This window comes from Balaenoptera borealis, assembly GCF_965194805.1.
Source record: "Balaenoptera borealis genome assembly, chromosome: 1".
Classification (NCBI taxonomy): Eukaryota; Metazoa; Chordata; class Mammalia; order Artiodactyla; family Balaenopteridae; genus Balaenoptera; species Balaenoptera borealis.
The window spans coordinates 38,597,402-38,610,455 of record NC_138860.1 but is presented as its reverse complement, the minus strand read 5'-3'; the positions used below and the strand labels follow the sequence as shown (position 1 = coordinate 38,610,455).

The 13,054-nt window shown below is 51.8% G+C and overlaps 1 protein-coding gene across 3 annotated transcripts in view; it reads left to right on the top strand.

The window, feature by feature from the left end:
- The window catches only part of LAMB3 (laminin subunit beta 3), a 44,311-nt gene that overhangs the window by 21,454 nt on the left and 9,803 nt on the right, over positions 1-13,054 (top strand). For all 3 annotated transcript variants that reach the window (XM_082399643.1, XM_082399644.1, XM_082399645.1), the window contains 11 exons: positions 3,165-3,356; positions 4,395-4,458; positions 4,808-5,001; positions 6,901-7,021; positions 7,795-7,983; positions 8,936-9,091; positions 9,457-9,653; positions 9,961-10,072; positions 10,815-11,193; positions 12,386-12,546; positions 12,647-12,867. In XM_082399643.1, the coding sequence (XP_082255769.1) occupies positions 3,165-3,356; positions 4,395-4,458; positions 4,808-5,001; positions 6,901-7,021; positions 7,795-7,983; positions 8,936-9,091; positions 9,457-9,653; positions 9,961-10,072; positions 10,815-11,193; positions 12,386-12,546; positions 12,647-12,867 (1,986 nt within the window). The remainder of the gene's footprint in view (positions 1-3,164; positions 3,357-4,394; positions 4,459-4,807; positions 5,002-6,900; positions 7,022-7,794; positions 7,984-8,935; positions 9,092-9,456; positions 9,654-9,960; positions 10,073-10,814; positions 11,194-12,385; positions 12,547-12,646; positions 12,868-13,054) is intronic.

The window sequence follows — 13,054 nt, the reverse complement described above, 5'->3', positions numbered from 1 at the left end:
TCTTAGAGGAAAACATAGGAAAAACACTCTGACATAAACTACAGCAAGATCTTTTTTGACCCACCTCCTAGAGTAATGGAAATAAAAACAAAAATAAATAAATAGGACTTAATTAAACTTAAAAGCTTTTGCACAACAAAGGAGACCATAAACAGGACAAAAAGACAACCCTCAGAATGGGAGAAAATATTTGCAAATGAAACAACAGACAAAGGATTAATCTCCAAAATATATAAACAGCTCATGGAGCTCAATATCAAGAAAAATACAATCCAATTAAAAAATGGGTGGAAGACCTAAAAAGACATTTCTCCAAAGAAGATATAAAGATTGCCAACAAACACATGAAAGGATGCTCAACATCATTAATCATTAGAGAAATGCAAATCAAAACTACAATGAGGTATCACCTCATGCTGATCAGAAAGGCCATTATCAAAAAATCTAGAAACAATAAATGCTGCAAAGGGTGTGGTGAAAAGGGAACCCTCTTGCACTGTTGGTGAGAATGTAAATTGATACAGCCACTATGGAAAACAGTATGGGGGTTCCTTAGAAAACTAAAAATAGAACTACCACACGACCCAGCAATCCCACTACTGGGCATATACCCTGAGAAAACCATAATTCAAAAAGAGACACATACCACAATGTTCATTGCAGCACTATTTACAATAGTCAGGACATGGAAGCAACCTAAGTGTCTATTGACAGATGAATGGATAAAGAAGATGTGGCACATATATACAATGGAATATTACTCAGCCATAAAAAGAAATGAAACTGAGTTATTTGTAGTGAGGTGGATGGACCTAGAGACTGTCATACAGAGTGAAGTAAGTCAGAAAGAGAAAAAATAAATACCATATGCTAACGCATATATATGGAATCTAAAAAAAAAAAAAACAATGGTACTGATGAACATAGTTGCAGGGCAGGAATAAAGATATAGACATAGAGAATGGACTTGAGGACACGGGGTGGGAGGGGGAAGCTGGGGCGAAGTGAGAGTAGCATCGACATATATACGCTACCGAATGTAAAACATTTAGCTAGTGGGAAGCAGCAGCATAGCAGAGGGAGATCAGCTCGGTGCTTTGCGATGACCTAGAGGGGTAGGTTAGGGAGGATGGGAGGGAGGTTCAAGAGGGAGGGGATATGGGGAAATATATATATATATATATATATATGGCTGATTCACTTTGGTGTACAACAGAAACTAACACAGTATTGTGAAGCAATTATACTCCAGTAAAGATCTATTTAAAAAAAAAATAGTGGGCAGAGGACTTGAATAGGTAATTCTCCAAAGAAGACATACAAAGGGCCAACAGGTACATGAACAGATGCTCAACATCATTAACCATCAGGGAAATGCAAATCAAAACCACAATGAGATGTCATTTCACACCTGTCAGAATAGCCATCATCAAAAAGATAAGGAATTCCCTGGTAGCCTAGTGGTTAGGATTTTGGGCTTTCACTGCTGTGGCCTGGTTTCAATCCCTGGTTGGGGAACATCTTGCAAGTCCCGTGGTGCAGCCAAAAGAAAAAAGATAAGACATAAGTGTTGGTGAGGGTGTGGAGAAAAGAGAACACTTGTGCACCATTAGAGGGAATGTAAATTGGTGCAGCCACTATGGAAAACAGTATGAAGTTTCCTCAGAAAGTTAAAAAAAATAAATCTACCGTATGATCCAGCAATCCTACTTCTGGGTATATATTGGAAGGAAATGAAGTCACTTTTTCAAAGAGATATTTTTAACTCCCGTGTTCATTGCAATGTTATTCACAATAGCCAAGATATGAAAACAACCTAAGTGTCAATCAGTGGATGAATGGATAAAGAAGATGTCACACACACACACACACACACACACACACAGAGGAATATTCAGCCATGAAAAAAGAAGGAAATCCTGCCTTTTGGGTCAACATGAATGGACTTTGAGGGCATTCTGCTAAGTGAAATGAGACAGACAGAAAGACAAATACTGCATGTCTTCACTTATATACACAATCTTAAAAAGCTGAACTCATCAACATAGATCTAGAAAAGGTTGGTGGTTGCCAGGGGCTGGAGGGTGGGGGTAATGGGTGGATGTTGATCAAAGGATATAAACTTCCAGGTTTATAAGATGAATAAGTTCTACAGATCTAATGTACGGCGTGGTGACTATAATTAATAATACTGTACTAGACACCTGAAAGCTGTTAAATGACACACAAAAAGGTCATTATGTAAGCGGATAGAAGTATTAGCTAACCTTATTGCAGTAATCATTTTGTAATATATATGTGTATCAAGTCATCACATTTGATACCCCTTAAACTTACATATGTGATATGTTCATAATATCTCAATAAAGCTGGGAAAAAAAAATAGTGGAAAGCCACTGGAAGGTTTTTAGCAGAGGGGAGTCATGGCTCACTTTACATTTTAGAAAGAAAGTTCTCTCTGTGTAGAGGTTGGTTTATGAACCCAAGGAAGTGTTCCAAGCTGGGACCTGTCAGCATAAAGACAAGATTTAAAGCCATGAGAAATGGATGAAATCACTGAGAGAAGAAGTAGGGACATGACAGTATGTCATGCTAAGGGGCTTGCATTTTATCTTTAGGCCAATGCAGACCCATGGAAGGGTCTCATGCAGGGAGGGACGTGATCAGATAACCCTGTAGGTGAAGTGGGGAGCGTGGCTTGGAGAGCCTGGACAAAGGCTGGGCTTGAGTTCCAGGCTGTTGCAGGAACCCAGACTCAGTGCAACTGGGACCTGCACTATGGCCACGGCCATGCGAGGAAAAAGAGGAGGGACAGAATTGGGAGCTAGTGGTGTTAAAAAATGGTTGGCTGTGGGAAGTGCAGTGGGTGAATTTTCTGGCCTGGCCACCTGGGTGGTGGGCTGAGCTAGGGATCATGCCTTCTGGAACACAGATCTGCCTTCTATCACTTTCCACGGCTCCCCTGGGGAAAACCCGCTGGGGCCAGTGGTTTGTCAGGAGAATTGGACCCGAGTACCCCTGAGCCCACTTGTCCCATGCAGCCCCCTTTCTCCCTCCTCACTGTGGTTCTCAGGGGCCACCAGCACCTCTTTAAGAGCCTCTTTCTGTGGTCGCGTCCCCACTGCGGGGTCACTCAGGCCCCAACCCTGTGTGTGTCTCTGCAGGGGCCCATGCCTGCTGGCATGCTGATCGAGCGCTCCTCGGACTTCGGCAAGACCTGGCAGGTGTACCAATACCTAGCTGCCGACTGCACGTCTGCCTTCCCCCGGGTCCGCCAGGGCCAGCCTCAGAGCTGGCAGGATGCTCGGTGCCAGCCTCTGCCCCAGAGGCCTAACAGGCGCCTGGATGGGGCCAAGGTAGGCAGAGGGGACCCTGAAAATGTAGGCACGGGGAGAGGTCTCTCCCATCCCATTGCTCACATGGTCACCAGGCTTTGGAGAATCTAGGAGAACCACCCCCTTCCCCAGGCAGTGAGCCCTGCTGTCTTTCCTGAGCTCCCCAATAATGATCCCTCTGGGCACGTCTTTGCTGCACATCCTCTTTGCTGCCCAGGAAGGATATTTCAGAAACACACTGAGTGTATTGCATAACCCAACCCTGCTCTCTCCTTGAATCTTCCCACCTGGGGTCAAATCCTTTCATTTCTTTCATCACTGCCCCCTCGCTCCCAACCACGGGGGCTGTATTTTGTCTCCTTTCTCTGGCTGAGGCTCAGGGGAGCCCTCAGAGCTGCTCAGAGCGCTGCCTTTCCTGTAGGCAGTGCGTCTCTTTCCTTCCCTGTAACGACTCTTCCTTGGTTATTGCCGTATCTAGATCCACGTTAGCCACATGCCCCAGACCACACATCAGAACATGGGACTTTTCCCTGATTTGTGGAAGGTTGATGTGAAAACTCTTCCTGGGATATGCAGCTGAAGTTACATCCAATGAGTGTTTTTTTTTTTTATCAAGTAAGAACAGCATAGTTGAAATTGGGGTTGTCTAGAGTGTGGTGGTCAGCACGTCCATGCATCCTTGGCTCTGGACCCTCTCACTCATCCTGGGTCTTTGGAAAATTAGTATCCCCTAAACCCTCATATGTCTATTATATATCTTACTGTAACTTCTGACCCAAGGAAATCAGGAAATTCTTGGGATAGCTATATTTTCAACTGGAGAGGAGAGGTTGTACACACACACACACACATACATACACACGCACACTCATCTAAGGCCCAGTGATCATCTCCCTCCCCCAGAGTGATTGGCAGACCTCACATCCATGGTCATCTCAGGCTCCAGGTAAGAAAGACCTTAGTATGAGAAGGTCAGGGCATTGAATGGAAAGGAGGACCTCTGGGCTTGGGCCATAGTTCACCTCTACCTCAGGTCTTCCATTTCCCCTCTCTCTGCAGGTCCAACTTAACCTTATGGATTTAGCCTCTGGGATCCCAGCAACTCAAAGTCAAAAAATTCAAGGTCAGTGTGGCTACTCCTCTAGCCTGTGGGACTGTGGATGGGGAGCAAAACATGGTTGCAACCCAGATCATGGACATTTCCTAGTCTTTCCTACCTCTGTCAACACGGTTGGATTGAACACTTGCCCTGCTCAGCCCATAGGGGTATTGTGGTGGCCCCAGAGACTCAAAAGGCCTAAGCCAGAGTGGAATGGGTCTTTTCTGTTGGGGGAAGTTTGAGGAAGATGGAATGGTGCAACCAGAATTCCTTTCCTTGTCATCCTGCCCTAGGAGTCTCTATTTGCCTCTAACTTCCCGTTCTTTATTTTCCCATCTCTACCCCCTCCCTCCTTGTTGTTTGTCCCCCTCAGAGCTGGGGGAGATCACAAACTTGAGAGTCAACTTCACCAGGCTGGCCCCTGTGCCCCAGAGGGGCTATCACCCTCCCAGCGCCTACTATGCTGTTTCCCAGCTGCGTCTGCAGGGGAGCTGCTTCTGTCACGGCCATGCTGACCGCTGTGCCCCCAATTCCAGAGCCCCTGCCGGCCCCTCCACCGCTGTGCAGGTGACAGCCCAGGGAGGGGGAAAGGAGAGGGGAGGGGCAAGACCTGGGCAGACTGACGTCTCTGGGGCTCCTATAAAGGAGGGAGGGCACTAAATTTAAGACTCGAGTACTTAATATTTTAGCAATGGTGAAAATGAGTCTAAATTATTGTCATTTCAAAGGTCAGATTTTGCAGCACTTCTTTGGACCTGCTTTATGGTTTGAGATGATTTTTATTCAGTAACATAGAAGTATATGTAAGTATAAGCATACATATAAGTAGAAGTATAAGCATGGGTGTTGGTGGGGGAGCTTAAGGCATTGATTTTCAGCACTGGCTACACATTGTAATTTCCTGGGGAGCTAAAAAACATTGCCCAGACCCACACCTTCATACACTCCGATTTTATTATTGTTATTTAAAGCCCCGGGTGATTCTAACATCCTGCCAGGGTGGTTCTGACATCCTGCCAGAGAGCCACTGGTTTGGGGACTGTAAAGTCCCATGTAGAGGTGAGATATGGGGCAGGGTGAGAGAACAGAGTCTAACACAGATGCTAAGTCCACCCCAGAGCAGTTGAGTCGGATGCGTCAGGCATGGAAGAGAGAAACTCCAGCTTAACAAGAAACCCAGGGGATTTCGCTGTGAAACCAAGCTTGAGAACCATCAGTAGAGGAGAGAGAGCCTAGGACCAAGAAGCAGAGGGAGTTGTCATTTCACTTCTCTGGGGTTTCGGTTCTTCTATTAACAGATGGGACCATGATATTTGCCCCAGTGATAGAGGCGCACGATGAAATCATGTAAAGTGACCCTTGAGGGAAATACAGGTGACATGAGCATTGGGCAGCTTTATCCTTTCCACTTCTGGGCCAGCGCTTGCCCCAGGCTACAGAGGAAAGCAGAGGGAGACCAGTGCCAGAGATGTGTCATCCATTAGGGTCCATAAACAAAAGACCAGAACACAGGCTGAGCAGGATTGCTGGCATATGAGGATGTAGAGGAGGGCAACGGCCTGCCCAGCCCCTGTGGTTCTCAAATCTGGCTGCACAATGGAATCACCACTTTCTAAAGTACCGATGCCTGGGCCTTGTCCCTGAGATTGGATTGAATTGGGCCTGGGCATTGGTATTTTTTAAAAAGCTCCCCAGATAATTCTGAAGTGCGTGCAGAGTTGAAATCCATGGAATTAGAGGGACAAGGCAAGCCTGGTGAAGGACATGCCAGTCTAGCTGGCAGGATTTTGCTGGTGAATAGAGAGTGAGGGGACTTCTAGTCAGGAAGAAAAACATCAGTACAGGCCAAAAGGTGGGGAAAAGTAGGGCTTGTCCTGGGAGCCACTAGTTCAGCTCAGCCGTGCTGTTAGGAGTGAGTAGGGGATAAGGATGGAGCAAACACAATACAAGTCCTAGATGCCAGCCTGAGGGTGGTGAGCTTAATATGGAAGACAATTAGCACACAATTGCTATTCTATTTTTATACCTTAATGAGTCTAGTAACAATTCATCATTGCAGTCTCATTAGCCAAACAACTGCAGTCATAGATTGTTGGAATATAAATCTCCAGAGGGCCCACAAGCTTCTAGAACCACAGTTTACCAACAAGGCTGTCTAAGCACTTTACAGGTGGTGCTTTGGACTGAGCAGCATGGGGATGACCAAATGCAAGGGCTGAGCTTTTAAGAACCTAACTGGAGGAGCAGTGCAGGTGTGTGTGCATGCACACACACACACACACACACACACACACACACACACACACACACCACACAAGCCGGCATCTGGGAGTGTCATAGGAGCTGAGTGAAGGCTGGAGGAGCTGGGGTCTGAGCTGGACCCTGGGGACAGAGAGGAGAGGGCAAGTCCACCTCTGGGACGCTCCTGTGATAATTATTCATGGTGTCCTATGGCCCCTCTCCTAGGTCCATGAGGTCTGCGTCTGCCAGCACAACACCGCCGGCTCCAACTGTGAACGCTGTGCACCCTTCTACAACAACAGGCCCTGGAAACCCGCAGATGACCAGGACCCCCATGAATGCCAAAGTATGAGCCTGGGATCACCCACCTCCCCTGCAGCAGCTGGGTGGGGTGCTGGCCCATCAGGGACACAAGGAGAATCTAGTCTTTATTATTTAAATCTAAACCTACTTGCATTCTGTAATTTAAGCTCTCCTTGCTCTTTGGGGAAGGAGAGGGTATTTGAGAAAGTATTTGAGTTGCATCTTCCCACAGCTCCTGGCCCTTCTCCTCAGCCAGGCCTGGAGGGACCACGATTTGGTCCATGCTTCTGATGCCACGTGCCTTTCGTGCTAACCACAGGTCCTCCTACTTCTGGCCTATCCAGTGTAGGACATACATGGTTTCCTGTTGTCATTCTTTCTACTTCAGATGTGCATCCAGAGTAGAAATCCATGGAATTAGATTCCTGGAGGCAGGGCCCTTCCCTGCATAAATGAGGGCAACAAAGATCCCAGCCCAGAGAAGGGCAGTGACCCAGCAGGAGACCCAGCAGGTGGCAGTGGGGGAGGGTTGGCCTGGGACCATTCAAAGGGCTCTCTCTTTGGCTCAACATGGGTATTATTCTTGGGTTAGTCCCCACGCTGGGAGTCAAGAGGCCTGAGTTCTCTATTTTCCTTTCTTACTGGCTCTATAACCTGAAATAAATTACAAAAGCCTCCCTGGGCCTCAGTTTCCCTGTTTCCCAGACCTGAGCATCTTGCAGAGTTGCTGGGGATGCCAGTGAGTTAGTGTGGAACGTGCTTTGTACATGGCAACGATGCTGGTCAAATGTCAGCCCTAGTAACCTCCTTTTGCAGGGTGTGACTGCAACGGACACTCAGAGACATGTCACTTCGACCCAGCCGTGTTTGCCGCCAGCCAGGGGGCACATGGAGGTGTGTGTGACAACTGCCAGCACCACACTGAGGGCGAGAACTGTGAGCGGTGTCAGCTGCACTATTTCCGGAGCCGGCGGCCTGGTGCTCCCGTTCAGGAGACCTGCCTCCGTGAGTAGGGGCTCCAAGGAGCCAAGCCGTCATCTGTCTGTTAATCCCCATCTGTTCTGGGCTCAACAGAGCACAGGTCCCTAAGGACACACAGGAAGTGTGAAGACTTGGTTGTGTGTCAGGACTTGTGGGCAATTGTTTTCGACTTAGCTGTGCCCTTCTAAGCAAGTCAGTGTGGTTTGCTCTTTATTTTTGTGCTTCCTCCAACATTCAGGACCCCTCCGTGGCAGGGGTTATTCTTGTATCCTTGGGCCCTAACACAACCACAGACAAATAATTGATGCTTCAGGAATGTTTATTAAATGAACATGTCAGTCACCCAGGAGTGACCCAGGAGGTAAGACTTTCTAGGTGAAGGAAGAGTCTTCATTTTGAAAGCCATGAAAGGGGCTTGGGTTTTGGGGTGGGAGAAAGTTGGTTCACTTCCTGTTGATATTATCTATTTATGGAAAGAGTGAGAAAGTCTTGAGTTTGACTTCTGTTTCCAGCACTCGCTTGCTGTGTGACCTTGCGTATGTTCTTTGAACACCGCTGAGCCTCAGTTTCCTCATCTGTGCAATAGGGATAAGCATCCTCACCTCTCAGGGTTATCGTGAGGATTACATAAGGTGAGAGGCAAGAGTGCCCAGCTCCGTGCTGGCCACAGGGTAGCTGTTCAGTCAATAATGCCAACCAAAACTTTTATAGTACTTAACATGTGCCAAGCACTGTTCCACCTGCTTTACACTTACTCATTGATTCCTCGTAAGAAGCCTATGAGTGTTGTATAATTACCCCCATTTTATAGATGAGAAAGCTGAGGCACAGAGGGATTAAATAACTCAACTAAGGTGGTAAGGTTGTAAGCCAGGAAGTGGTGGAACAAGGATTTGAACCAGGAAGCCTGGCTTCTAGAATGTGCTCTCTGCTTTTCTTCTTTGTCCCTCCTGCCGTGGCTGCCTTTGTCTCTCAGCCTGCGAGTGTGATCCAGATGGGGCAGTGCCAGGAGCGCCCTGTGACCCAGTGACCGGGCAGTGTGTGTGCAAGGAGCAAGTGCAGGGGGAACGCTGTGACCTGTGCAAGCCGGGATTTACAGGACTCACCTATGCCAACCCGCAGGGCTGCCACCGTGAGTAGGGGGCCCAGCCTGCCGTGGCGTGGGGCAGGCGGCCTGGGGCCACCAGGTCTGTGACTGGTCCTGCTCACTGAGCTGCGTGCCGGCTGCTTTGCCACTGGCTTCCAGCAGGTGACAGCACAGGCCTGAGGTGGAGGCTGGGACAGAGCCCTCCCGAGGGAGGGCAGGCAGGTGGCCCAGCAGCCAGGTGCGGGCACTGGTGGGAAAGTGTGGTGGCCTTATGAGTCAGCCAGGTTATCTGGAGGGAACGGCCCCGCCTCGTTCTTTTCCCAGGCTGTGCCCCTCCCTGATGCACATCCTCTGGGGGTAAGATTTGGGTGGCCCGGCCCCCAGGCTCAGCAGCCCTCCCTCCCTTGCAGGCTGTGACTGCAGCGTCCTGGGTACCCGGCGGGACATGCCGTGTGATGAGGAGAGTGGACGCTGCCTGTGTCTGCCCCACGTGGTGGGCCCCAAATGTGACCAGTGCGCTCGCTACCACTGGAAGCTGGCCAGTGGCCGGGGCTGTGAGCCATGTGCCTGTGACCTGCACAACTCCCTCAGCCCCCAGTGCCACCAGGTAAATGGCGGGGTGGCCCATGGGCCCCTCAGCAAGGGAGGGCTCCCGCCCACCGGCCTCTGTCTCCCCTCCGCACTGCCCTTCTGGGTCTTTCTAAAGTCAGACTGGGCTGCTTCTGTCCGCCTTCCCCTGGGGAGGCTGCCAAATGTCCCTCCGTCCGTGGCTCTCAGCCTTTGGCAATGCCACATTCGCACACCTTCTGCAGGGCCGTCCCGGGCTTTGACCTCAGAGCTTGTGTCCTCGTGGGAGCCCTTGCTTTGGGGTGCACTGGGGAGTTCTGCTCCCTGACCGGTCTCTCCCCGCACAGTTCACAGGGCAGTGCCCCTGTCAGGAAGGGTTTGGTGGCCTGACCTGCAGCACTGCAGCCATCCGCCAGTGTCCTGACAGAACCTACGGAGATGCAGCTATGGGATGCCGAGGTGTGCTCACTGAGTGGGGACGCGGAGGGCATGGGGGGGTTGTGTGCTCGGGTGGGCTCGTGGTGGGGACACGTGGGTCTGTGGTGTGGGAGGGCATCCCGTACTGGTGCACGGGGTTGGGGGGGGCCCTGGCAACCCATAGGAGTGCTCGCTCCCCACCGCTGCCCAGGGCTGACACCAGGCCGTCCCCGTGTCCCCATGTGCGCATGACAGGAGGGCTACTTTGCTTCCCACTTCCCTGAGAAACCATTTCCCAGAAGCCATCTGCAGGAAACGTCCTCCTCTCCCTCTTCATAGATGGAGAAAGTGAGTCCTGAGGGGGGTAAGTTTGACGAGTAGTGACAAGGGCACGCAGACCTGAGTCTGTTCTCAGCTCTGTGACCTCGGGACGAGTTGCTCCCCTCTTCAGGCCTCAGTTTCCTCATCTGGGGAAGGGGCACATTGCCTCAGAGGCTTCATCTGTGAGAATGGGAAAACAAGCGTGTTAACTCTGCCACAGAGTGTGTGGTGAGGGTCAGAAGCGTAGGCGTGTGCCTGGTGAGTGAGAGGCTCAGAACAGTGCCTGGCACGTCGGAGGTGCTACGTAAGGGCTTGCTGTCGTTACCATGATTTCATTCTGGCCTTGACAGTCTTATTCTAAGTGTGAAATACCCTGAGGTCAGACCTCTTCTTTGGGCTTTCCCCACCAAACACCTGATCTTCCTGCCCCCCCTGCCTCTGACCATCATTTCTCCTGCCTTAGCCTGTGACTGTGACTTCCGGGGAACGGAGGGACCAGGCTGCGACAAGGCCTCGGGCCGCTGTCTCTGCCGCCCTGGCTCGACCGGGCCACGCTGCGACCAGTGCCAGCGAGGCTACTGTGACCGCTACCCGGTGTGTGTGGCCTGCCACCCCTGCTTCCAGACCTACGATGCCGGCCTCCGGGAGCGGGCCCTCCGCCTCAGCAGCCTCCGCAATGCCACCACCAGCCTGTGGCCCGGGCCGGGCCTGGAGGACCGCGGCCTGGCATCCCGGATGCTGGACACAAAGAACAAGCTGGAGCAGATCCAAGCCATCCTCGGCGGTGCCTCGGTCACGGAGCAGGAGGTGGCCCAGGTGGCCAATGCCATCGTCTCCATCAGGTCATTCCCCCTCCCTGCCGAGCCACGTGGCAGAAAAATAACTCCACGTGCGTCCACATGGGGGCGCACTGGTCCTTCCTTACATCGGTTACAGCCCTTTACCGTCTACCAAGGCTTCTCACAGGCCCCTCTCTTTTCACTGTCACAACAGCCCTGGGAGGTTGGCGGAGTTATTCCTTGCGTCTTGCAGATGGGGAAACAGGCGCAGATAGGTGGCGTGATGGAGTCACATGGCCACCGAGTGGCAGAGCGGGGGACCGGGAGCACAGGCACGAGCCCAAGTCCTGAGTTCTCTCAAGTGCCCGGTGCCACCCGTGGGAGAGTCAGCTCTGCATTAGTCAACCTTGTGGAGGGCATCCGAGAGGCAGGGCTCTAAAAATAAATTGCGTTTGCCTTTGGAATGGGAGCAGTCCCACCCACAGTCCCCTCCTACCAGCAGAGGTGCCTTCTCAGTGAGGTTTCGTTCTGAAGTTTGTAGGAGTTTGTTTCCCTGAGCACTTGCTGACTGTGAGGGCCTGAGCCACCTAGGTGTGCCATTGACCTCGGTCTCAGAACTGAGTAGGGAGTCCGCAGGCAGTTGGTGGGCTGGGTGTGCAGGCCTGGAGGGGCTTTGCAGAAGGACGGTCCATGCTGAGCAAAGCCCGGCCATGGAGAATGCGAGGCTGGTGGAGGGAATGGTGGTGGGTGGAGCTGCAAAGGGCCTGGGAGGGAGGAATATCTGAAAGCTCAGCCGTGGTGGGTCAGGGCAGGTGACCCCCTTCAGGTGGAGACCACCAGTGGGCAGCAGCTACGGGAGCTCCGTGGGGAGGTGTGGGCTGCAGAAGAGAGGCTCGGGAGCCTGGGGTACAGGTGGTGGCCGATGTCAGCCTGTAGGCAGTGGAGGAGGAGGAGGGGCTCAGGGGATCCTCCTCGTGGAAGCCGACGTGGGGAGGTGGAGGAAAGCTGGGACTGTTAGGGTCACACATGCCAAGGAGGGAGAGATTTTTATGGATCTGCCTGCATAGGGGTGGAGGGAGGTTGTGCTAGCTTTTGCCCAGCAGGATCCTCTCTAGCCTGTGGAGGCTCCCTTCTGTGGCTTTTGCTGATGGCGTCTCTTTTTCCTGACTCGGTAGTGATCTCTCCGAGGGGATGGCTGGCTCTGGGGTGGAAGCCCCCATGCTGTATTTTAGTGGAAGCTTCTCTCCCACTTCAGGCAGACTCTCCAGGGCCTGCAGGTGGATCTGCCCCTCGAGGAGGAGACCTTGTCCCTCCCGGGAGACCTGGAGAATCTGGACAGAAGCTTCAATCGCCTCCTCGTTATGTATCAGAGCAAGAGGGAACAGTTGGAAAAAATAAGCAGTGCCGACCCTTCAGGTGAGGAAGGGTACACAGACGCCACGCCGGGCCAGGCTTCATCTCCGTCTCCAGGCCTCCGGGTCCAGGGCCAGCTTGGTGCCCTCTCTTCTTCCCACAGGAGCCTTCCGGATGCTGACCGCGGCCCACCAGCGGTCGTCCCAGGCTGCTCAGCAGGTCGCGGACAGCTCCCGCTGGCTGCTCCAGCTCAGGGACAGCCGGAGAGAGGCGGAGAGGCTGGAGCAGAAGCTGGGAGGAGGAGGAGGAGCCGGTGGCCCCCAGCTTGCGGCCCTGAGGCTGGAGATGGCTTCCTTGCCTGATCTGACACCCACCGTCAACAAGGTGACTCCTGTCATGGAGCCCCGCTTCCAGAGGCCCCCTGCCCCAGCTTGTCACTCACCAACTGTTGCTCCACATTCCCTCCTGGGGCCACGTGGACCTCCCACACCCCCGCCCATCCCGACCCTTGACCCCACATAGTGTGTTCAGCAGTTACCAAGGAAACAAGTTTCTGGTGCCCAAGTTGCCG